Consider the following 26,498-nt stretch of genomic DNA (forward strand, 5'->3'; position numbering starts at 1 on the left):
CTGCTAAGGCAATTAGGAAATGGTATTATTACAGGGAGGTCACCTTTTAACATTACTTTATATGTACTATAATCACCTCAGCAAGAATTACAAAAGGTAGCCTTTTCTGGGCTATAATGTCTCTTCAATGGTATCAGTAAACATCTTAAAGGCAGCAAACCTCTAAAAAGCAGCGGATTAAAATGTTCTAGTGTTTCCTTAATCATGGAAAATGTACTCTATACCTCATGGAACTGAATTTCTAGAAACCACATAAAGCAAATCACACTTCCCCACAGAAAACTTAGCAATGAGCCATTTCATTGTCATTCACAGGCAGTTTCTCATAAATCAGAGGTGAACACCATTATCCAGAGAAAGAAACTATACACCTTTTAACAAGTGGGTGTATTTCTTGTCATTAAAAGATTCAGAAGTAACAGCTCAACTCGTCACTCTGATGATTTACCAGAGCATCTCATCAGAAACCACAGAAATAATTACCAGGTAGGAACATTTTAAAAGGAACTCGAAGATATTTCTCACATGAGATTGGCAGAAAACAATGGAAAAGCGACAGTGAGAACAATGGTCTGGGTGGTAAGGAGGCAGTTTGCAGACAGTTTCTGCTTTCTCTGTCTCGGTGTGGGAGTTTCTGCTGCCAGCAGCTTCCTTTGCTTGGCTTTGATTTGCCGTTATTTGGTTCTTCTTAGATAGGAGGTTTTCATCCCAAAGAACAAGATAATTGATTTCCTTGTTAATAACCAGCAGTCCCAATGCTGAAGCAAGTTTAACTTATCAGTAATAAGCAATACCAAGAAATAAAACAGAGATATCTGTCCAGTGTGTAACCTGCCTCCATTTTAAAATGACCCTTCGTACCGGCAGGAGTGATCTCCCTTCTGAAGTAATAAAAACATTAATGTTGCAGGGGAATTCCATCTGGTGGTAGCTGAAGTCATAATCCACCTTCTGCCAAGTTATTAGGTTGCTCAGGGCAGTCACATTATGAACACCTACACAATCAAGAAAATAAATTTTCAGCCATTTGATTTTAATCACCTAATCAATAATCAGATAATAAAACATGAGGTTTCCACTCCTTCCAAATAAAAAAAAAAAAAAAAAAAAAAAAAAGATATGAGGCACCGTCGAATTTCCTCAATGGTTTCACAGACAATAGTTGTGAAGTTCAACAAAAATATTTCTGAAGCCAAGACACCCCACCCCCAGCCTAATACCCAGCATCTGGAGTGCAACGAGACATAACACAGATTCCCAGTAAGCACGATTACTTTCTGTGTCATGCTCAGAGCTAAAATCATCTGGTGGAACTAAAACCATATTCACACAGAGAGACCAGGTTTTGGTACTGAATTTTACTGGTTTTGGCACTCACCTTGGCCTTAACTGCCCCAGCCCACACTACTTTTTCTATCTTTACCTCCTGAACGTATCACCACCAAAGGGTCTCCTTTAATTCTCGTTTGAGCACAGATAAAGCAGTCTGCTTTCTTGTAATTTTATAACCTGTTCCATAACTGAGGTTAGTTTAAGCCATCTGATTTACTAAATATTTTTCAGAGATTCTCTGAAACAAAATTTTTAAATCACATTGGCTGGTAAAGAAACGTTTTATTAGATTTGTTCTACAAATTTTCTTTTGAGGTAACAGAGGACTAAAGTTAAAACCTCCTCCCTTTCCAGCCTTAAAAAAGATACTTTCTATTTACACGATGTATCACTGGACTGTTTTCACACTATCAGAGAACACATGTGATGTGTGCATTTGTTTATAATGTACTTTAACCAAATTCATAGGGCAAGCAAGCCTTTATCTTAAATACTTGTGAAGTGTGAATTCGTCTTTGTTCATAGTTGCTCTTTTAGAAAGTCATTACCACATCTGGCTTTGCTGGGAGTTAGAAATGGAAGGGACACAGAACTATATTCAATGTCCTGTGATAAACCATAATAGAAAAAAATGTGAAGAAGAATATAACTGGGTAACCATGCTGTACAGCAGACTTAACACTACATTGTCAATCAACTATACTTCAATGAAATTTAAAAAAAAAGAAAAAAGAAATGGGAAGGAAATGCCTGTGCACACACCTGGCGTGTCGAGCTGCCCCTGTTCCAGGAGGGTTTCGTCAATTACCAGAGACGTGTTGCTGGGCAGCTGGAGAAGCCCGCTGACCAAGCGATTGGCTGTGTAGTCTTTGTGGGGAATGAATTTCAAGTGGTTCATGTTCTCTATAGTCATCTGCAGACGAAAAGACTGCAAAGAGAAATTTCTTAATGAGTAGGAACTAGGCTTCCCTCTTTAAGAAAACTTTTGTATATGGGGTTAAACACTACATTTTATATGGAAAGAAAATCCTATGAGTTTCTAAGCGGGTAGTCTCAGGGCTTCTTGAGCTCTTAGAAGCAAAAATATCAACATCCTAAATAATTTCTCTGATTCTATGAACTGCTTTATTCTTAACTATCTTCTTCAGTGTTCTTGAAGAATAATTTTTATTTTACCAATGAACCTGAAACAAATGAAAACTGGTAAGACTATATATATTACAAAATATTATATATATTATATAGATAACTGACATACCATATGTTTATATATATTAAATACTACATATTTTATATGTAATATATATTATATAATATACATTATATAATTATATGTGTAATATATATAGTATGCAGTCTTAACTTTTTTAACCTACCACAGGCTAACAAAACTGAAAAAAAAAGCTTATTTATTCATCAAGATAGGAAGAGAAAAGCTTAATTTTCCTCTGTGCTCTCTGAATTAGAATCCTCTTCTTTCATCATAGACTACTATAGATTTCTAAACAAATGTTCTCAGAAGAGCCAAGGCACAGAGGACACTGTGCTGTGGGTCTCAGAACCTGCTCCATCTGGGAAAAGTCACTTCCTGACCCAGTCTTAACAGAGCAGAAAATCTGTTCAACCCACCAGCACCTCCTCCATCTCCCTGTGCCCATGGCACTCAGGGCCCCCTGCCCCCTGCTTTGTACCCAGATCTACTGCTACATCACTCTGGCCTAAAGAAAAGTATGTGTGGTAAGGGTGGAAAGGGTTGGGGAAGATGTCAAGGAAGACATAAAATTCATTTTCAACATTTACAGGAATTATATACTTTGGTCAATAATTCAAAGAAAGCAGGCAGTGGAGGAAAAACATTATAGATGCAAGCAAACAACACCTCAAGAAACAGAGATCTGAAACAAAAGGTGGTCTAAACTAGGGTCTAGCAACATATAAGCAAAAGCAGGTCACTCAAACTGTTGTAAAAACTAAATAAGCCCTTTTTTTAAAGGGCTGCACCTGTGGCATGTGGAGGTTCCCAGGCTAGGGGTTGAATCGGAGCTGCAGCTGCCAGCCAACGCTACAGCCACAGCAACACCAGATCCGAGCCACATCTGTGATGTACACTGAAGCTCATGGCAATGCCAGATCCTTAACCACTGAGCGGGACCAGGGATCAAAAATGCATCCTCATGGATTTTAGTCAAGTTCGTTACTGCTGAGCCTCAATAGCAACTCCTAAGTAAGATATTAAAGAGGCAAGTGTTTAGAAAAAAAATTCAGTGCTGGGTAGACATGAACACAAGAGGAATATAAAGGAATGGGATTTGGTAAAAAGACCACAACTAGAAACAAGAAAATTACAAATGAGAAGGCTCACTGGTAAAGGCAAACATATAGTAATAGTAGGAAATTATCCACACACAAATATGACACCAAAACCAGCAATCCTGAGAAGCAGAGGGTAGAAATGCAGGATACTGGAGATGCATTCACAAGGAAGACACCAGAAACTTAAAACGATTTCATATATACATAGACTCCTATATCAAAACCTCATGGTAAGCAGAAACCAAAAATTTATGATACACACACAAATAAGGAAAAGCAGTCCAAACACAACACCAAAGATAGTCAGCAAACCACAAGAGGAGAAGAAGAGAAAAGACCAACAAAAACAAATCAAAAACAATTAACAAAATACAATAAAAGCATACATATCAGTAATTACCTCAAATGTGAATGAATTAAATGTTCCAACCAAAAGAAATATATTGGCTGAATGGGTACAAAACAAGATCCATATATATGCTGGCAATAGCATCTTTAATAAAAGATGCACTTACAGATTTAGGGACACATACAAACTAAAAGTGAGAGGATGGAAGATGTTCCATGCAAATGGAAAAGAAAGAAAGCTGGTGCCAATACTCATCCCAGACAAAACAGACTTTAAAAGGACCAATCCAAGAAGAAGATGTAACAATTGTAAATATATATGCACCCAACAAAGGAGCACCTCAATATATAAAGCCAATGCTAACAGCCCAAAAAGGAGAAACTGACAATAACACAATAGTAGGGGGCTTTAACACCCCACTCAAAGCAATGGAAGATCATCCAGAGAGAAAATCAACAAGGAAACACAGGCCTTAACTGATGTATTAGATGAGATGGACTTAAGAGGTATTTATAGAATATTCCATCAAAAAGTAGCAGAATACACATTCTTCTCAAGTGCGCAATGAACATTCTCTATGATAGATCACATCTGGGTCACAAATCAAGCCTTGGTAAATTCAAGGCAACTGAAATCATATCAAGCATCTTTTCTAATCACAATGCTGTAAGACTAGAAATGAACAACAAGAAAAAAATCTGCAAAAAACACAAACATGGAGACTAAACAATATACTACTAAACAACCAATGGATCACTGAAGAAATCAGAGAGGAAATTAAAAAATACCTAGAGACAACAAAGGCACAATGATCCAAACCTATGGGATACAGCAAAAGCAGTTCTAGGAAGGAATTTTCTAGCAATACAAGCCTACTTCAGGAAATAAGAAAAATCTCAAATAAATAACCTAACTTTACATCTAAAGCAACCAGAGAAAGAAGAACAAATAAAACCCAAAGTTAATAGAAGGAAAGAAATCATAGAGAAGAAAAATAAAACAGAAACAAAAAACAATAAAAAAGATCAATGAAACTGAAAGCTGGTTCTTTGAAAAGAACAACAAAATCAATTAACCCTTAGCCAGACTCATCAAGAAAAAAAGAGAGGACTCTAATCAATAAAATTCAAAATGAAAGAGGAAAAGTTACAGTAGACATCACAGAAATACAAAGGATCATAAGAGACTAGTATAAGCAACTATATGCCAATAAAATGGACAACCTAGAAGAAATAGACAAATTCTCAGAAAGGTACAATCTTCTGGGGAATTATATCAAATATTTAGAGAAGAGTTAATACCTATCATTCTGAAACTCTTCCCAAAAACTTCAGAGGAAGTAACACTCCCAAACTCATTCTAGGAGGACACCATCACCCTGATACCAAAACCAGACAAAGACACCACACACACACACAAAAAGAAAATTACGGGCCACTATCACTGATGAACACAGATGCAAAAATTCTCAACAAAATACTAGCAAAGCAAATCCAGCAATACATTAAAAGGATCATCCTCCATGATCAAGTGATTTATCCCAGAGATGCAAGGATTCTTCAATATCCACAAATCAATGTGATATACCACATTAACAAACTGAAGAATAAAAACCCTATGATCCTCTCAACAGATGGAGAAAAAGCTTTTGACAAAATCCAACACCCACTTCTCATAAAAACCCTCCAGAAAGAGGACATAGAGGGAAAGAACTTTAACATAATAAAGGCCATATATGACAAGCCCATAGCTAACATCATTCTTAGTGGTGAAAAGCTCAAAGAATTCCTGCTAAGATCAGGAACAAGACAAGGATGTCCACTCTCACCACTTTTATTCAATAGAGTTTTGGAAGTCCTAGCCACAGCAATGAGAGAAGAAAAAGAAATAAAAGGAATCCAAATTGGAAAGAAAGAAGTAAAACTACTACTCTTTGCAGATGACATGATACTATACCTAGAAAATCCTAAAGTAAAGACACTACCAAAAAACTGTTAGAACTCTCAATGAATTTGGTTAAGTTGCAGGATACAAAATTAATACACAGAAATCAACTGCATTTCTATATACTAACAATCAAAAATCAGAAAGAGAAATTAGGTTAACAATCTCTTTCTCACTGCATCAAAAAGAATAAAATACTTGGGAATAAACCTACCTTCTTTAGCCTATACCTTAAAAACTCTAAGATGCTGATGAAAGAAATCAAAGATGACAAATATACCATGCTCTTAGACTGGAAGAATCAATATTGTCAAAATGACTACACTACCCAAGGCATCTACAGATTCAATGCAATCCCTATCAAATTACCAGTGGCATTTTTCACAGAAATAGAACAAAAAATTTTTTAATTTGTATGGAAACACGAAAGACCCCCAAAAGCCAAAGCAACTCTGAGAAAGAAAAATGAAGCTGGAGGAATCAGGCACCCTGACTTCAGACTATACTACAAAGCTAGCCATCAAAACATTATGGTACCAGCACAGAAAACAAAAATATAGGTCAGTGGACAAGACAGAAAGCCCAGAAATAAATCCATGCAGCTATGGACAATAAATTTATGACAAAGGAGGCAGGAATATACAATGGAGAAAAGACAGTCTCTTCAATAAGTGGTGCTGGGGAAACTGGACAGCTACATGCAAAAGAATGAAATGAGAATACTCCCTAACACCATACACAGACATAAACTCAAAATGGATTAAAGACCAAAATATAAGACCAAATGCTACATAAAACTTTTACAGGATAACATAGGCTGAATACTGACATAAACTGCACAGTATCTTCTCAGATCCACCTCCTAGACTAATGAAAAGAAAGATCTAAATAAACAAATGGGACCTAATTAAACGTAAAAGTTTTGCACACCAAAGGAAACCCTAAATAAAATGAGAAGAGGAGTTCCCGCCGTGGCGCAGTGGTTAACGAATCCGACTAGGAACCATGAGGTTGCGGGTTCGGTCCCTGCCCTTGCTCAGTGGGTTAACGATCCCGCGTTGCCGTGAGCTGTGGTGTAGGTTGCAGACGCGGCTCGGATCCTGCGTTGCTGTGGCTCTGGTGTAGGCCGGTGGCTACAGCTCCGATTCGACCCCTAGCCTGGGAATCTCCATATGCCGCGGGAGCGGCCCAAGAAATAGCAACAACAACAACAACAACAAAAGACAAAAAAACAAAACAAAAAAAAAAAACCAACAAAAAAAAAACGAGAAGACACACACAGTATGGGAGAAAATATTTCCAAATGAATAGACTGACAAGCGATTCATCTCCAAAACATACAAACACCTCCTGCAACTCAATATCCAAAAAAAATAAAAAATAAAAAAATAAGCAGAAGATCTAAATAGACATCTCTCCAAAGTCAACATACAGATGGCCAAAAAACACATGAAAAGATGCTCAATGTCACTATTAGCGAAATGCAAATCAAAGCTACTAAGAGATATCGTCTTACACCAGCCAGAATGGCCATCATCAAAAAGTCTACAAACAATAAATACTGGAGAGGGTGGGGAGAAGAGAACCCTCTTACACTGTTGGTAAGAATGTAAATTGGTATAACCACTATGGAAAACAGTATGGAGGTTCCTCAAAAAACTAAAAATAGAACTACCATATGATCCAGCAATCCCACTCCTGAGCATCTATCCAGAGAAAACCATAATTTGAAAGGATACATGCACCCCAATGTTCACTGCAGTGCTATTTACAATAACCAAGACATGGAAGCAACACAAATGTCCATCCACAGAGGAATGGATACATATATCCAACAGAGTATTACTCAGCCAGATATACAACAGAGTATTACTCAGCCATAAAAAAGAATAAAATAATGCAATTTGCACCAACATGGATGGACCTAGAAATTATCATACTAAGTGAGGTTAGACAGTGAAAGACAAACATCTCATGATATCACTTACGTGGAATCTAGAAAGAGGAAACAAATGAACTTATTTGCAGAACAGAAACAGACTCACAGACCTTGAAAAAACTATGGTTACCAAAGGGGACAGGAAGGGGAGAAGGGGTAGACTGGAGGTTTGAGACTGACATATGCACACTGAAGTATATGGAATGACTGGCCAACGCGGAAGTGCTATATAGCACAGAGAACTCTACCCAGTATTCTACGATAATCTATGTGGAAAAAGAATCTGAAAGAGAATGGATGTGTGTATATGTATAACCGAATCACTTTGTTGTATGGCAGAAATTATCACAACCTTGTATATCAACTACCAACTACTTCAATAAAGCTTTAAAAAAGAAAAAAAAAAAAAAAAAAAAAAAAGGAGTTCCCGTCGTGGCGCAGTGCTTAACGAATCCAACTAGAAACCATGAGGTTGCAGGTTCAATTCCTGGCCTTGCTCAGTGGGTTGAGGATCCTGCATTGCCGTGAGCTGTGGTGTAGGTTGCAGACGCGGCTCGGATCCCGCGTTGCTGTGGCTCTGGTGTAGGCCGGTGGCTACAGCTCTGATTCGACTCCTAGCCTGGGAACCTCCATATGCCGCGGGAGTGGCCCTAGAAAAGGCAAAAAGACAAAAAATAAAATAAAAAAAAAAAAAAAAAGTGAGTCAGAGTGTGAGAAATGCTGGTCTATTTGGTCCACTACTGTTTCTTCAGGTCCTAGAAGACACTTAATAAACACTAGTTAAATGAATATCTATTTCAACCTCTTACATTTCTCAAGTAGGAAGTGATCAGCATTATCAGTCACATGACTAATCAGAAGCTATTCTCTCATTCCCAAGATCTTAGCACCATACACACACAAAAATGCATTCCAGATGTCCTTGCAAATAAAAGTAACTTGACTTTCCAACCAGAATCAAAATTAGGGAAGTAGAGATAAAGTTATTACCCTGAACTAAAAGAATTGTGCTCCTGTAATTTAGAGTTTCTTTAGATTTAAGATTTTAAAGCACACAGAGGATACCAAATTGTACTAATGAACTGACATTACAGCTAGTGCAATGTTAAGAGAGTTTACTACAGTTGTGTTGTTACTTAGAGAAATTTGTGCTAAGGCAATAAAAGTGAAATGTTTAGGGATGAGCAAAAAACACAGTACTAGGCAGGTTTGTTTTCCCTTAATGAGATCTATTAAAATCTCAAAGCTTAATATTTGGGTTGAACGAAAGACGGATTTTTAAAGGGCACTTAGGTTTATAATACAAATTTATATTGATCTTACTGCTGGAACCAGATGTTGAATAATTCGATACAAGTGTTCTGTGAAGGTACTATTCCGCGGACAACCACTCAAGTTAACCGTAAATTTTCCTAGGGGAAGAACATCTCTTCTTGTATACCTAGAAAAAAAAAAAAAGATGTCAACCAATAAGACACTTGGGTGATTTTCTGATTTCCATCAAAGAGCAAACAAAGCAGAATTAGTTTAATGTTGTTTGAAAATAAAGCAGATTTCGTTGATCAGCTGTTCTTTAGTTTTGTTTTGGTTTTGGCAATATCCACGGCAGAGTTCCTAACTCTGTGCCACAGCAGTGACCCGAGCCACAGCAATGACAACACCGGATCCTTAACCCACTGAGCCATCAAGGAATTCTAGATCAATTGTTTTTTTAATCAGAAACAGCAAAAAATATTATAGCCAGCAGGTCCCATCGCAGCTCAGGGGTTAACGAACCCAACTAGCATCCATGAGGACGAAGGTTCCATCCCTGGCCTTGCTCAGTGGGTTAAGGATCCAGCGTTGCTGTGAGCTGTGATGTAGGTTGCGAACACGGCTCAAATCCCACAATGCTGTGGCTGTGGCGTAGGCTGGCGGCTACAGCTCCGATTGGACCCCTAGCCTGAGAACCTCCATATGCCGCAGGTGTGGCCCTAAAAAGACCAAAAAAAAAAAAAAAAAAGCCAACATGTAAGCATTGGGTGTGTGCCAGGCACTGTTCTGAAACACTCTGAGGTAGGCATTATTACCTTCATTTTATAGACGAGAAATCTTGAGGCACAGAAATTTAAATAACACACTCATGTTCACACAGCCAGGAAATGGCAGAAGTGGATTTGAACCCAGGGAGTTTTGTTTCAGAGTCTGTGCTCTTAACCCCCATGCACTACTGTCTCAATTCCTAACTAAGATCTATAGTATAAAGATGTTTACTGTAAGGTTATTTGAATAGAGAAACCAAACTAGGAAAACCTAACATTTAGGGGAAAAGTAAAACTGTCTATAATGAGGAGTTTCCCTTGTGGCTCAGCGGTAATGAAACCAACTGGTATCCATGAGGATGCAGGTTCAATCCCTGGCCTCGCTCAGTTGGTTAAGGATCTGGCATTGCTGTGGATGTAGCGTAGGCTGACAGCTATAGCTCTGATTCGACCCCTAGCCTGGGAACCTCCATATGCTGTGGGTGCGGCCCTGAAAAAAAACCAAACCGGGAGATGCAATCAAAATGCTACATGTGACAGTGAGGAAAGTTGAAAAAAGGAATGCTTGCCATTTGGTATAACACCTCTTAACTGAACAAATGAAAAGACCATCTGTGGTGAAGTCTAATAAATGAAAACCCACCAGCAACACAGTACTTACACAGTAGAGATGAGATGTAATATAAGGTATTCAGCAGCCAAACTGTCTCCCAAAAGGGCATGAGTGAGGAACCCAAGCAGTTCTGCTCTGACTGGAGACAATTCAGACATGAAACTGGAAACAACTGGAGAGAGAAGGGAAACCAAATTCAGAATACACACTGGTTCCTCTTGCGTCTCTTAAGTTAAAAAATAACTGTGGAACAAAGCACTATATGTCACAGACAACCAGTGTGGACCTAAAATATTGGTAAGTGATGCCAACTGCCAAAATAAGACAGATGGAAGGGAGGGAGGGAGGAAGGAAGGAAGGACATATAGCTTGAGGAACCTCATTTTAATGAAGAGAATTAACACAGAGGAAAAAGGGGCAAAGCAAGGGCGATGGCTGGAGAAACAGATCATGACGACTGAGGACCTGATGGACCCCCGCACGCTGGTGACAGTCTCTGGGCCATGAGGCTTCAGCACTTACACTTACAGGTTTTGCTCTCCTCCTTGCTGAGGCAGGCAGGCAGTAAGGGGTTGATGTGCTGCAACTTCTGGGCTAAAACCACATGGATCCTTGGCACTAAGGAGGCGGGAGGACTGTGCACCCTCTGCTCTTCAGCTGTGTCTGCACACTCCATCGGGTCCAGCAACGAAGAGGCATCCCTGCCGAGAGGCAAGAAAGCTCCAGCTCGCACAGACCCACTGTTTTCCCCAAATTCTATTCTTTTGTTTTGAGATCCTCAGACTTCACAGAGTCATCAATTCATAAATCATCTTCCTTAAATATAAGGATGAGACCAACAACCCTTAGGTAGAGTGCACCAGGCTCTGGGCGACACTCTTCGTTTTGCACACACAAATTCATGAAACCTCACACCACCTGCATTTGCAATGGAAATCAAGCCACTGTAGAAGGTAAGTTGAAAGTCATACAGGCAGTAAGTACTTGGTCTGTGCACTAAAATGCCTTCATAAATGAAGTAACTCGAACATGAAATTCATCATAACAGAAATAGCCAAGACAAGCAATTTTGTATACTATTGTTATGAAACTGTTATTTATGTTTAAAGTTATTAAAAATTTTTGTTTTGTATCATTTTTTTAGTGTGAAAAATGGTCATCCAATGGAGAAACCAAGAGGAATGTCCAATATTTAACAAAAAAATTCTATTGGAGGGGCAGAATTCAATGCCTTTCTTTTGCCAACTTCAAAACAAAACAAAAAAGAGGATAATCTGAATTTTCAGACTATACTAAGTGGGGGAAAAATGTGTAACAGAGTATATATACCACGCCCCATTTTATATAAGAATAAATGAGGAGCTCCCCCATCGCTCAACAGTAACAAACACAACTAGTATCCATGACGATGTGGATTGAATACCTGGCCTAGCTCAGTGGATTAATGATGCGGTGTTGCTGTGAGCTGTGATGTAGGTCACAGATGCACTTTGGATCCTGTGTTTTTGTGGCTGTGGTGTAGGCCGGTGGCTGCAGCTCCGATTCAACCCCTAGCCTGGGAACCTCCATATGCCACAGGTGTGGCCCCAAAAAGAAAAAAAAGAAAAAATATAAATGTATCTATTTTTGCAAAAAAGAGGTACAGAGCAGATAAAAGCAGGAACTGAGGCTGGCTCCCTGTAGAGGATGGCTGGAAGCAGGGTTCAAAGGGATGAGGGTGGTGGGGAAGGACATTCAGACATTCTTTCTGTACAGTTTTGATTTTGGCAACAACATTCATGTTTCCTATGCTTACTCTTTTAAGTACAGAAACAGTAAGGATGGAAGAAAAGCTCTAAAGTGAAACACAAAGGAAACAAATGAACCTAACTACGTAAAATGAATAACGAGTAACAATACAGCACTGAAGGAGGAAGAAGTTACCTAAGCAACTTTGCAACATAGCACCCTGACTACACACTCTCACTCAAAACTAAAAAGAGCCTGAATCAAAAACTGATGGGAACCACCATGGCTCGGTGGTTAACAAATCCGACTAGGGACCATAGGGACCGTGAGGTTGAGGGTTTGATCCCTGGCCTCACTCAGTGGTTAAGGATCCAGCGTTGCCGTGAGCTGTGGTGTAGGTCGCAGATGAGGGTCAGATCCCGAGTTGCTGTGACTGTGGCATAGGCCGGCAGCTAAAGCTCCGATTGGACACCTCGCCTGGGAACCTCCATATGCCATGGGTTCGGCCTTACAAAAGACAAAAACAAAACAAAAACTGAACTCAAGTTATTAGGCTTGTTTTTTGCAGTGGTATGCACTACCAATTCTGCAAACATCTTCTCTGGAACGGCTGTCCCCCGCTTATCTGCAGGGAATATGTTCTAAGACCCATAGTGTTTGATGTCTGAAACTGTGGATAGAACTGAACCCCACATATACTCTGTCTTTTCCCATACACACATACCTATGATAAGAGTTTTAATTCATAAATTGGGCACAGTAAGAGATTAGCCACAATAACTAATAATAAAAATAGGACATTTGGAGTTCCCGTCGTGGCGCAGCAGTTAACGAATCCAACTGGGAACCATGAGGTTGCGGGTTCGGTTCCTGCCCTTGCTCAGTGGGTTAACGATCCAGCATTGCCGTGAGCTGTGGTGTAGGTTGCAGACGCGGCTCGGATCCTGCGTTGCTGTGGCTCTGGCGTAGGCCGGTGGCTACGGCTCCGATTAGACCCCTAGCCTGGGAACCTCCATATGCCACAGGGGCAGCCCAAGAAATAGCAAAAAGACAAAAAAAAAAAAAAAAAAAAAAGGACAATTATAATGATACACTGGAATTAAAGTTATGTGAATATGGTCTCAAAATACCTTACTGTACAAATTTAATGACTTTTCCCTCTTAATTAAGCACTTATCACAACTATGGCTGTAAACTTTGGCAGGTTGAGATGCAAAAGCAAAACTAGCACAAATTTCTTTTTCCTTCTTGATAATTTCACAGAACCTTCTGTTGTTTTTAGGGTAGATGTTAGTGACTCCAGCAGATAATTATTTTCTTATTAATTAGCTGAGAACTTTCACCTTTTCACTTAAAAATAGCACTTAATGACATTTCGTTGGCATATCCAAATTGCTAGTACTCTTACACTTTGGAGCCATTATTAAGTAACATAAGAGTTTCTTGGAACATAAGCCCTATGACACGGTGACAATCTGCTAGCCCAGGTGGCTACTAAGTGGCTAATGGGTGGGATAGGGTACAAAAGGCCGATTCACGTGCTGGGTGGAACGGATGGGGACGGTGCGAGATTTCATCATACTATTAACAATGGCATGCAATTTAAAGCTTATGAATAATTTATTTTTGGAACTTCCCCTTAATATTTCAGACTGAGTTTGACTACAGGTAACTGTAACCATAGAAAGCAAGACCAAGGTAAAGGGAACCTACTGTGTGTAGAACTGAGCAAATGAACATACTGTGCATTCTGGAAGTTTCCTTCTGTCAGAACAGGGAATTACAAGTATGGAAAGGAGGAAAACTAGAACGACACCTAGTTGTGGAGCTGAACTAATGTGGAACCAGAAAGGCCGTGTGTACTCATGGTTTTTGATATATAGACTTGGAAATAACACAAAGACCTATAGATACATGCGTGTATACAAATGTGTATGCGTGTGTGTAATTATGTATATACTTATTTCTGAGATCTGCCAGTTAAAACAGCAGGGAAGTGATGCCAGCACAGTACCAATAACCACGGTGACATTCGGATCTTGATTTTTCCTTCTTCTTTTTTTTTTTAAAGGGCCACGCCTGTGGAATATGGAAGTTCCCAGGCTAGGGGCTGAATCAGAGATACAGCTGAAGCCTACACCACAGCCACAGCAACACTGGATCTGAGCCACATCTGCAACCTACACTGCAGCTTGCAACAACGCAGGTCCTTAACCCACTGAGCCAGGGCAGGGATCAAACCCACATCCTCACAGATACCATGTGGGGCTCTTAACTCACTAAGCCACAACAGGAACTCTAGATCTTGATTTTTAAATATAATTCCTCACTAAAGAAACCAGTGCTCCTTTGAGACTGACGGATGAGAAGTACAAGATGAGGCTGAAATAGCTTAGGGTGTCCAAAAATACATGTTTAAAAATAATAAGGTCAGAGTTCTCCTGTGCATAGTGGGTTAAGGATCTAGTGCTGTCACCACAGCAGCTTGGGTCAGTGCTGAGGTGCAGCTTCAATCCCTGGCCCAGGAACTTTCTCATGCCCTGGGCATGCGCGGCCCCCCCAACCCCGCCGCCCCCGACGATAAGGTCATATCAAAAAGGATCCAGAGCCTGCTTAAAGTGGCTCCCACAAGCCAAATATGGGAAAATATGATCTCATTAGAAATAACAGGTTAACAACCACACTGATATAAACAAATTACTTGAACAAATTACTCGGGAGAGAGGAGAAACCTTACAGTAGAATGCCAAAGAATAAATGTAGGAGGAGTGACTGGGATAGAAAATCACCATCATAACACTTGATTCAAGCAAGAATCATCAACATGCTAAAATAAGTGGGTGAAAGTTAAATAAGAAACTGGAAATTATGTGGTCTCAAAGCATTTCCCTCTAAATTACTTGTTAACTACAAAGTAAAAAATAGTAACTTTATGGGAGCGAAACCTGGCAAACACCACCTTAACCAAGGGATCAAAACCGACTTCAGCAGTAATGGGGTACTGCGCCCTCTGATGGAATATGCTGAGGACACCGCACCTTGTGGTTTCCTGCCCCAAACGCAAAACTGGAATCTAATCAAAAGGAAACATCAGACAAACCCAAACTGAGAGACAGTCTACAAAATAACTGGCTTGCAGTCTTCAAAGTGTCAAGGCCCTGTTCTGCCACCTGAGGACACAGTAAGACAGCCACCTGCAAACTGGCCCTCACTACCTGCTGGGTCTGCTGGGCCTTAATCTTGAACTTCTCAGACTACAGAACTGTGAATCCTCACAATGAATTTTTGTTGTGTAAATTAAAAAAAAAAAAAAGTGTCGGAGTTCCCACTGTGCCACAGCAGCACCAGGACACAGGTTCAATCCTTGGCCCAGCACAGCGGGTTAAAAAGGATTGCTGCAGCTGCAGTGTAGGTCACAACTGCAGTGTGAATATGACCCCTGGCTAGGGAACTCCATATGCCAAAAAGAAAAATGAGTTAAAAAAGTGTCAAGGCCATAAAGGCCAAAAAAAGACAGTTCCAGGTTAATACAACCAGTGATCCTATGGAGCCTAGACCAAAAAGACTGTCAGAAAGAACAAGATAATTAGTAAAATTAAATGTTTTGTGGTTAGTGTATTCTTGGCAAATGTCCAATTTTTGCAGCAATACTCTGATTATATATGAGAAAGTCGTTGTAGGAAATATGGATGCAAGTATGACTTCCGCAACTTACTCTCAAAAAATGTACCTATGTATAAAAATGCATGTGTGTAAGCACAAATCAATGACAAAACAAATGGAGCATAGTATTAACAACTTGTAAGTTTGGATGAAGAGGAAAAGGGAATTCTTTATAACTATACTGCAACTTTTCTCAAAATTTAAAACTGTATCAAAATTAAAGGTTACTAAAAAAGAGCAAACGTACCTTTCATCATTATTCAGTACGCTGAGCACAGGATCCACAGACAGTATGCCATACAATTCAAGAACATCATTCACTTTAAAACAATCCCAGTCTTCATAGACCTAACAGGAGACCACACAAAATCACTGTTAGGACTAAATAACACCAAAAAGGCAGATGACATGAGTCTTGACATTACAGTAACAATAATATCATCTTAGCGTTTTAAATCAGAAAATGAACTTTTAAGCAACTCCTTCATCAGATAAATTGAGACCAAGAGTACTTGCCTCAAGTTATTCTGGTAGTTAGTAAAAAGTGAACAACTAAAACACAGGACTCCTAACTCCTGGGCAATGTCTGTTTTCCCACTACTTCAGAGAAAGTTTTCTCCAAAGGACGATGGTCAATTAAAACTAGAAATATGGAGTTCCCATCGCAGTGCAGTGGTTAACAAATCTGACTAGGAATCATGAGGTTGCGCGGGTTCGATCCCTGGCCTTGCTCAGTGGGTTAAGGATCTGGCGTTGCTGTGAGCTGTGGTGTAGGTCACAGACACGGCTCGGATCCTGCGTTGCTGTTGCTGTGGCTACAGCTCTGATTAGACCCCTAGCCTGAGAACCTCCATATATCAAGGGAGCACCCTAAAAAAGGCCAAAAGACAAAAAAACAAAACAAACAAAAACACACAAAAAAACTAGAAATATGTGGAGTTCCTATTGTGGCTCACCTGTAACAAATCCAACTAGTATCGATGAGGATGCAGGTTTGATCCCTGGCCTCGCTCAGTGGGTTAAGATCCAGCGTTGCCATGAGCTGTGGTGGAAGTCACAGACGAAGCCCTTATCTGGCTTTGCTGTGGCTGTGGAGTACACTGGCAGCTGTAGATCTAATTTGACCCCTAACCTGGGAACTTCCATATGTGGTGGGTGCAGCCCCAAAAAGCAAAAAAATATAAAAAATAAATAAAACTAGAAACATGCATTATCTCAAAATCTATTAACTATGCCAAGAGAAGGGAGAAACCCAGGATTACTAACTTTGGACTTATTCAGTATTCACAAGCTATGCAGCATTAGGAGGATTAACACAGAACTTAGAATGGCCATGAAGCCTCTCACAATAAAAAAACAAACTTTCAAAGTTGTCTGTCAGGGTAGACTTTAGAAACTATCAAAACTTCCTATCAAACTTCCTATCGGTGAGATGCGAGAGTGGAAGGGAAAACATGGTAGTTCTAGCTCGTGCGCTAAGTAAAGTGCCATTTAAGCTAAAACCACAACAAATAAGAACGGAAACTCTCAATGATCGCTTTTGAAATTTTTATCACTTGTTCTTCTCTCATGATTCAAAAACCAGAATAAGACAGACAGGGGAACAAACCACTAACAGATTGTTTTTCTTCTACTTTACTTTACTTCATTATTTTGGCCACACCCACAGCATGTGGAAGTTTCTGGGTCAGGGATCAAACCCATGCCACAGCTGTAATCAGAGCCACAGCAGTGACAAGGCTGGATCCTTGACCCACTGAGTCACTAGGAAACGCCATCCTTCTACTTTTTTGTGTGTGTGTATTTTTAAGGCCGCATCCGCACCATGTGGAGGTTCCCAGGCTAGGGGTCGAATTGGAGCTGTAGCCCCCTGGCCTACACCACAGCTCACAGCAACACCAGATCCTTAACTCACTGAGCGAGGCCAGGGATGCATCCTCATGTTACTAGTCAGATCGGTTTCCACTGAGCCATGATGGGAACTCCTACTTTATTTTAAATATAAGTGAGAAATGGGTTTTGGTAAAAGAAAGTATGGTGAAATGAAGCAGATGTTAGCAAGTTAGAAAATGACATAGGAAGGGAAGAGATATTAAAAAGTTGTTTCACAAAAAAAAAAAAAAAAAAAAAAAAAAACAGCAAAAAAGTTGTTCCACATCTATTTGAAATACTCATTTAAAAAAATTTTTTTAAGAACGTGGTGGTAGGCAGAATTATGCCCCCAACAATGTCCCCAGTCACTGGAATCCTTAAATATGTCATCTTTGTGTAAAGAAGATTTGTATAAATTAAGGACCTTAAACTGGGAGATTACCCTGGACCACATGGGTGTGCTTAATCTAATCACCCATGTCCTTAAAACTGGAGAATCAGAATGCCTGTGTGGCTCAGCAGAAATGAATTTGACTAGTATCCATGAGGACGCAGGTCCAATTCCTGGCCTCGACAGTGGCTTAAGGATCCAGTGTTGCTGTGAGCTGCAGTGTAGGTCGCAGACGCAGCTCTGACCTGGTGTTGCTGTGGCTGTGATGTAGGCTTGAGGCTACAGCTCTGACTTGACCCCTAGTTGGGACCCTCCATATGCTGTGGGTTCGACCCTAAAAAGGCCAAAAAAAAAAAAAAAAAAAATTGGAGAATCTTTCCTGCCTATGGTCAGGAAGACGTGACTACGAAAATATGGTTAGAGGGCAGCCAGCCTCTGCTGGCTCTCCAGACGGCAGAAGGGGCCACAAGAATGCCAGTGGCCTCTAGAAGCTGGGAAAGGCAAAAAAAGTTTCTCCCCTAGAGCCTCCTGAAATTGCTGTCACTTGAATTTTACCCCAATGAGAACCATGGTGGACTTCTGGTCTAAAACCTGCAAGATGATACATTTTTGTTGTTTTAAGCCACTAAGTTTGTGATGATTTCTTATAGTAGCAAGAGAAAACTAACACGAATGCTAAGAGTTTTCTGTTTTAATTTCCAAGACACTTAACACACCTTCGTCAGAGTCAGGTCTATGAAAGGTTTTATTACCTTCACGAGACATGCAGGACCTTTCTCTCCTGGCAGTGGAAAATTCAGATCAAAAGGAGAAGAGAGGTTCAGGGAGTTCGGCTGTTGTCCAGAAGAAGCTTCAGTTTCTAAACGTTTTGGCTCTCCACACCACTGAAGACCACCAACGCTCCCTAAATTCAAAGGGACAACATCACACATCATCATTTCTAAGCCTTCCTGGAGATAAAGAACATTCCTAAAGAGCCTTTTTTTTTTTAATTCAACAAACTGTATTATAGTTGTACAACCGTCATCACAACCTAATTTTAGAACATTTTCAACCCAAACCCCCAGCTCATCCCTCCCCCCTCAACCCTAAAAAGCCTCGAGTTTGATAGAAATGATGCTTCTGAGCTTGCAAATTTCAAGCTGTTACAGTTTTTAAGGAAATAACATACTAAAAGCCCTTTGACCTATAAAAAGAACAAAGATCATTATAAAGATCTGAAAGTGTAATCATTTTTCCCCTACAATAAAATGGCAACGAATCCCTCCCCAATCAAATCTCGCGTCATTTTATTTTTTTATTTTTTGGCCGCCCCACAGCATATGGAGTTCCTGGGCCAGGGATCAGATCTGAGCTGCAGTTGTGACCTATGCCAGATCCTTTTACCCACTGCACCAGACCAAGAATTGAATCTGTGTCCTAGAGCTGCAGAGATGCCACTGATTCCATTGTGCCACAGTGAGAACTCCCTCTCGTGCAATTTTATTTTTTTAATTTTTAAAATTTTTTGTCTTTTTAGGGCCGCACCCATGGCATATGGAAGTTCCCAGGCTAGGGATCAAATCGGAGCTGTAGCTGCCAGCCTATGCCACAGCGATAGCAACACCAGATCCGAGCCACAGCTCACAGCAATGAGGGATCCTTAACCCACTAAGCGAGGCCAGGGATTGAACCCATGTCCTCACTGATACTAGTCAGGTTATCACTGAGCCATGATGGAAATTCCCCTCTCATGTAATTTTAAAAGTTAATACTTAATATGGTTATTTGACATCTTTGATCCAAGAAATACATGAATCTACAGACAACAAAAACAACTTGGTAGAATATATTTCTACTTGTCAAGCAGAATAAAATTACAAAGCAATCAATTCATTTACCAAACATCTATTAACATTCATTGTGTACTAGGAATCAGACTAGTTGTCAGGGACACAAAGATCATTTAAAGATAACCTCTACCTCTGAAGTAATGATACGTTACGGCTGATAATTAGAATCAAAATATAGCCTGCCACACCCCACAACACTGCTTAGCAATAAAAAGGAATAAACTGCTGATATAAGGAACAACTTGGAAGGATCTCAAGGGAATTTTGCTGAATGAAAAAAGCCAATCCACAAAGTTTACACACTGTATGATTCCATTTATACAACATTCTTAAAACAACAAAATTTTAGGGGTGGTTAACAAATTCATGGTTATCGGGTGTTAGAAACTTGGTGGGAGAGGAGAGACAGGGTAAGGGGGTACGATTATAAGGGGCAACATGAGAGATCCAGGTAATGAATTGTTCTGTATCTTGACTGTGGTAGTAAGCACGTGAACCTACACACATGATAAAACTGGAACTAACCACATACACACAAAGAAGAGCATGTAAAAATGTAAGTTCTGAATAAGGTCTATGGACTATATTAATATCCATTTCCTGGTCATGATATTCTACTATAATTATGTAACATGTTACCGGAAACTGGGTCAAAGGTACACAAGATCTATTATTTTTTACAACTACACGTGAATCTACACTTATTTCCAAAGCATCTTTAAAAAAAAATATATATATATATATAGTCTGACAGACTGCCTAGAAAGCAACAAACAAGGTAAACTTTACATAGATAAGGCACTCAGATATATTCAAAAGCCCTGAAGTATGACATTCAAACAAAGGGGGCAAGAAGAAGCAAATTAAATGTCCATCAACAGAGGACTGGATAAAGATGTAGTACATATATACAATGGAATATCAGTCATAAAAAGTGAAATAATGCCATTTGTAGCAACTTGGATGACCCTAGAAATTACCATACTAAGGTCAGAGAAAGACAAATATCACATGACATCACAAATACGTGGAATCTAATAGAAAATGATGCCAGAGCTTTTGCTGTGGCGCAGTGGGTTAAGAATTCAACTGCAGTAGCTCAGGTCACTGTGGAGGCTTAGGTCTGATCCCTGACCCAGGAATTTCCATATGCCATGGGTGTTGCCATTAAAAAAAAAAAAAAAAAAAAAAAAAAAAGCTACAAAAGAATTTACAAAGCAGAAACAGACTCATGGATTTTGAAACCAAATGTATGATTACCAAAGGAGAAATACAGAGGACAAAGGGATAAATTAGGGGATTAGGACTGACATATATATACACACCACTTTATACAAAATAGATAGGTGACAAGGACCTACTATATAGCACAGGGTAATCTACTCAATAATGTGTAATAAATAACCCATTTGGGAAAAGAATCTAAAAAGGAATGGGTATGTGTCTATGTGTAACTGATTTACTTTGCTGTACATGTGAAATACAACTTTGTAAGTCAACTATACTCCAATAAATTTATTTTAAAAGGGGAGGGGGGGCAAGAAATAGAAGCATCAATGGCTGAAGTAATAAAGAGAATTACCGTATGTCCTGGATTCTTTTTTTTTTTTTTTGTCTTTTCGCTATTTCTTTGGGCCACTCCCGCGGCATATGGAGGTTCCCAGGCTAGAGGTCGAATCAGAGCTGTAGCCACTGGCCTACGCCAGAGCCACAGCAACACGGGATCCGAGCCGCGTCTGCAACCTACACCACAGCTCATGGCAACGCCGGATCGTTAACCCACTGAGCAAGGGCAGGGACCGAACCTGCAACCTCATGGTTCCTAGTCGGATTCGTTAACCACTGTGCCACGACAGCAACTCCTGTCCTGGATTCTAATATGCTATTTATTGTTATGATACATCCTTAATTTTAATAAACTTTTGAGGATGGGTGGAGAAAAAGAATACTACATCTGCATATATTTAATGTAAAACATTCCAATTTTAAAGACATTACAATATGCCTTAGCATTAAAAAGAAAAAGATTATGTGTTCCCTGGTGGCCCAGCAGTTAAGGATCCGGCATTGTCACTGCTGTGTGCAGGTTCGAGCTCTGGCCCAGAAACTTCTGCATGCCTTGAGCATGCCCACCTCCACCCCCCCCCCAAAAATATACTGTAAATTTATGAAGTAGACTCATACAAGGTTAAATAAAATTCATTAGTAAATCTGTTTACCACTGATTGTTATATTTGCCCTCTCAACCCAGTCTTACAGATTTCAAGTAACTAATTTGTTTTATTTCCTCTGCCTTTGTTTTCATATTAAAGGTGCTAAAGACAAGTAAATGGACATAAATGGAGAAATAAAGACAAACTTATCTACCTGTCATAAGGAATTCACTGCTCCTAAAAACTGTGATTGGCAAAATTAATCAACTCTGAAATTCTCTCTTAAAAAATTTCAACTTTTAGTATCCCTGTTTAAATCAGAATTAGTTGTGTTTTAAGCATATTTCAATAAACCAACCACTACAGAGTTACATAAATGGAACAAATAGAGCTGTGACTATTCTAAGGGTTATTTGCTTTAAAGCTGAGGAATAAGTAATCCAGTGTACCACAATTTCACATTTTCCCTCGAATGTTTTTAATCTTACTAAATTAAAGCATCACTGTTGCAAAAAGAAAATAAGAAAGGAGGCATTCAGGTATGGATAAGTCACATTTAGAGTAGAGTACTATATTTTCATATTACTTAAAAGCTGAGATAAAAAATATATATGAAGAAAGATAAAAGACCTTTTTTGGCTAACCAACTTAAGGCCCTTAAATACTGATAAGAGAGCAGCCACTTCTCACTAAATGATGCCTAATTGCTCAATTATTATTATTTTTTTTGTCTTTTTTGTTGTTGTTGTTGTTGTTATTGTTGCTATTTCTTGGGCCGCTCCCGCGGCATATGGAGGTTCCCAGGCTAGGGGTTGAATCAGAGATGTAGCCACCAGCCTACGCCAGACCACAGCAACGCGGGATCCGAGCTGCATCTGCAACCTACACCACAGCTCACGGCAATGCCGGATCGTTAACCCACTGAGCAAGGGCAGGGACCGAACCCACAACCTCATGGTTCCTAGTCGGATTCGTTAACCACTGCGCCACGACGGGAACTCCCTTTTTTTTTTTGGTCTTTTTTGTTGTTGTTGTTGTTGTTATTGTTGCTATTTCTTAATTGCTCAATTATTAAGCACAGTCTGACCAAAGAGTAGCTGTTAAAACTCAAAACTGTCTATAATTCTGATAAGCTTGATTTTTTGGGGGGGGGGCATGCTCACGGCACATGGAAGGAAGTTCCTTGGGCCAGCAATCAAACCCTCAGCAGAGCAGAGACCCGAGCCACAGCAGTGACAATGCCAGATACTTAACCCAGTGAGCCACCAGGGAACTCCTAATTCTGATAAACTTGAAAGCAAGTTGTCAAATCACTACCCGCTTCTAAATCTAGAGCTATTTTATACAATAATTAATTCTGGATATGAATTTACTGCAAGAGAGCAGAAGTCTACAGAAAGCTTATTAGCACACACTACCTGCTTGTCTGGCACCCGTATGCTGGTCTTTCTGTTTATTGGGCTGTAGGTCCATATCTTCATCATCTTCGTAACTCCTCTTGTGACGACTAGGAGTGTAGGATGTTGAAGGGCTGACTCGAGCTTGGTTTGCATTAACATAGGCGTTAAATGAAAGGTTAAGAAAATATTACCATGAACTGAGGAATATTCTAAGTTATGCTACTTTTATGACTAATAAAAGACTATTACTTTGGCAGTTTGGTTAAAATAAAAATGTATTTTTATTTTTTTATTTTATTTTGTCTTTTGTCCTTCTAGGGCCATACCCATAGCATATGGAGGTTCTCAGGCTAGGGGTCTAATCGCAGCTGAAGCCACCGGCCTACGCTACAGCCACAGCAATGCCAGATCCAAGCCACATTTGCAACCTACACCACAGCTCATGGCAATGCAGGATCCTCAACCCACTGAGCAAGGCCAGGAATTGAACCTGCAACCTCGTGGTTCCTAGTCGGATTCATTTCCACTGTGCCACGACGGGAACTCCCAAAATGTATTTTTAAAAGAAGGCTGATGTGGAGTTCTCTTGTGGTATAGCAGGTTAAGGATCTGGTGTTGTCACTGTAGCAGCCTGAGTTGCTACTATGTTGCAGGTTTGACCCCTGGCCCAGAACGTCCACTGGTCTCCCAAGGCAACAGAAATAAAAGCAAAAATAAACAAATGGGGCCTAAACAAACATAAAAGCTTTTGAACAGCAAAGGAAACCATGAACAAAACAAAAAGACAACCTATGGACTGGGAAAAAATATTTGCAAACAATATGACCAACAAGGGCTTAATTTCCAAAATATACAAACAGCTCATACAACGCAATAAAAAAAAAAACAAACAAACAATCCAATAGAAAAATAAGCAGAAGACCTAAACAGACATTTCTCCAAAGATATACAGATGGCCAATGGGCACATTAAATGAGGCTCAAAATGGCTAATTATTATAAAAACGCAAATCAAAACTATAATGAAGAGTTCCTGCTGTGGTGCAGAGGGTTATGGACTGGCATTGCAGAAGCTGTAACATAGGTTGCAGCTGCAGCTCAGATTCAATACCTGGCCGGGGAACTTCCATATGTGCAGGTGCAACCAAAAAAGAAAAAAAAAGCTGGATAAGCAGTGAGATCCTGCTGTATTGCACTGGGAACTATATCTAGTCACTTGTGGTGAAGCATGATGGAGGATAATGTGAGAAAAAGAATGTATATATGTATGTGTGGCTAGGTCACTTTGCTGTACAGTAGAAAAGTGATGGAAAACTATAAACCAGCAATAATGGGAAAAAAAAAAAAAGCTCTAATTCAAAAAGATACATGCTGCAGTTCCCATTGTGGCTCAGTGGGTTAAGAACCTGACCTGTCTCTCTGAAGATGTGGTTTCAATCCCTGGCCTCACTCAGTGAGTTAAGGATCATGTGTTGCTGCAAGTTTTGGTGTAGGTTGCAGATGCAGCTTGGATCCTGTGTTGCCATGGCTATGCTGTAGGCCAGGAGCTACAGCTCCAATTTGATCCCAAGCCCAGGAACTTCCATATGCCACAGGTGTAAGTATAAAAAGAAAAAAAAAAAAAAAAAACACATGCACCCCAATGTTCACTGCAGCACTATTTACAACAGCCAAGACATGGAAGCAACCTAAACATCCACTGAAAGATGAATGGGTAAGGAAGATATGGTACATGAGTACAATGGAATACTACTCAGCCATAAAAAGAATGAAATGCCATTTTCAGCAACATGGATGGACCTAGAGATTATCATACTAAGTTACTGGAGAGAAAGACAAATATCCTATAGCACTTTAAAAATAGTTTAGGAGTTCCTGCTGTGGTGCCATGGGACCAGGAGCATCTCTGGAGCACTGGGATGCAGGTTTAATCCCCAGCCCAGCACAGGGGGCTAAGGATCCGGCATTGCCAGAGCTTCAGCATAGGTCACAACTGTGGCTTGGGTCTGATCCCTGGACTGTGAACTCCATAAGCCACAGGGCAGCCAAATAAATAAATAAATTTCTTAAAAAATAAAAAATAGTTCAAATGAACTTACAAAACAGAAAGATTCAGCAACAGAGAAAACAAATTATGGTTACCAACAGAGAAGGGGGGATAAATTGGAGGTATGGGATTGACAGATGCACACGACCATATATAAGGTAAACAGTAAGGATTTACTGTATAGCACAGGGAACTATATTCAGTATCTTGCAATAAAGTATAATGCAAAAGAATTTTAAAATATAGATATACTCATATATGCATAATCAAATTACTTTGCTGTACACCTGAAACCTACACAGTATTAAAAATCAACTATAATTCAATAAAAAACAAAAACCTATAAAACTGGGCAAAAGATATGACACAACTGTTTTCAGACTTTGGACAAAAGGGAACATAAGGCTATAATCCTTGAATGAGAATGAACCCAGCAGATAAAATCCACATTCTCCTCAACTCACTCTTGGGGGCATTTTCCAAATTACAACAAAGGAAAGTGGAGGTTCTGCTCTTGCTCATAGAGCAAACAGAGCACAGAGTTTAGGGCTATTGAAGCAAATGGAATTTGCAAAACAATTAGAGAACAAGGAGTTGCAGGTGGAGGCCTAGCAGAGAACAGCTGCTGCCCAACTGGGAGCTAAACAAAGATTCTGGAAGCTGTACAATCCTAGGACTAGCCCCTGCTGAACACCACAGGAACTTAGGCGAGACCCAGAAACAGCACTTCTCATGAGTTAGGGACTGTATCCTACCCCATGAGTGCTACTGGCAACCTACCTTAACAAATCCCAAAACCAAGCCTTGACAAGATCAAAGTGATTCGCTTAGATTACCTGCCTGCCAGGACAAAATTCTACATTCCTGAAGTGAAGACAAAACTAAACTTTCTGGTGTTGCAT

General features: G+C 39.7%; 1 protein-coding gene across 2 annotated transcripts in view; it reads right to left on the reverse strand.

Moving 5' to 3' along the window:
* The window catches only part of MCMBP (minichromosome maintenance complex binding protein), a 73,139-nt gene that overhangs the window by 7,805 nt on the left and 38,836 nt on the right, over positions 1 to 26,498 (reverse strand). Inside the window, exons 6-13 of one of the 2 annotated variants that reach the window (XM_005671500.3) lie at positions 23,569 to 23,713; positions 18,918 to 19,069; positions 16,150 to 16,250; positions 11,040 to 11,212; positions 10,560 to 10,683; positions 9,201 to 9,318; positions 2,095 to 2,260; positions 862 to 995 (exon numbers count right to left, since the gene is read on the reverse strand). In XM_005671500.3, the coding sequence (XP_005671557.1) occupies positions 862 to 995; positions 2,095 to 2,260; positions 9,201 to 9,318; positions 10,560 to 10,683; positions 11,040 to 11,212; positions 16,150 to 16,250; positions 18,918 to 19,069; positions 23,569 to 23,713 (1,113 nt within the window). 2 annotated transcript variants of the gene reach the window in all.

The sequence above is a fragment of the Sus scrofa genome, chromosome 14, assembly GCF_000003025.6.
Source record: "Sus scrofa isolate TJ Tabasco breed Duroc chromosome 14, Sscrofa11.1, whole genome shotgun sequence".
Taxonomy (NCBI): domain Eukaryota; kingdom Metazoa; phylum Chordata; class Mammalia; order Artiodactyla; family Suidae; genus Sus; species Sus scrofa.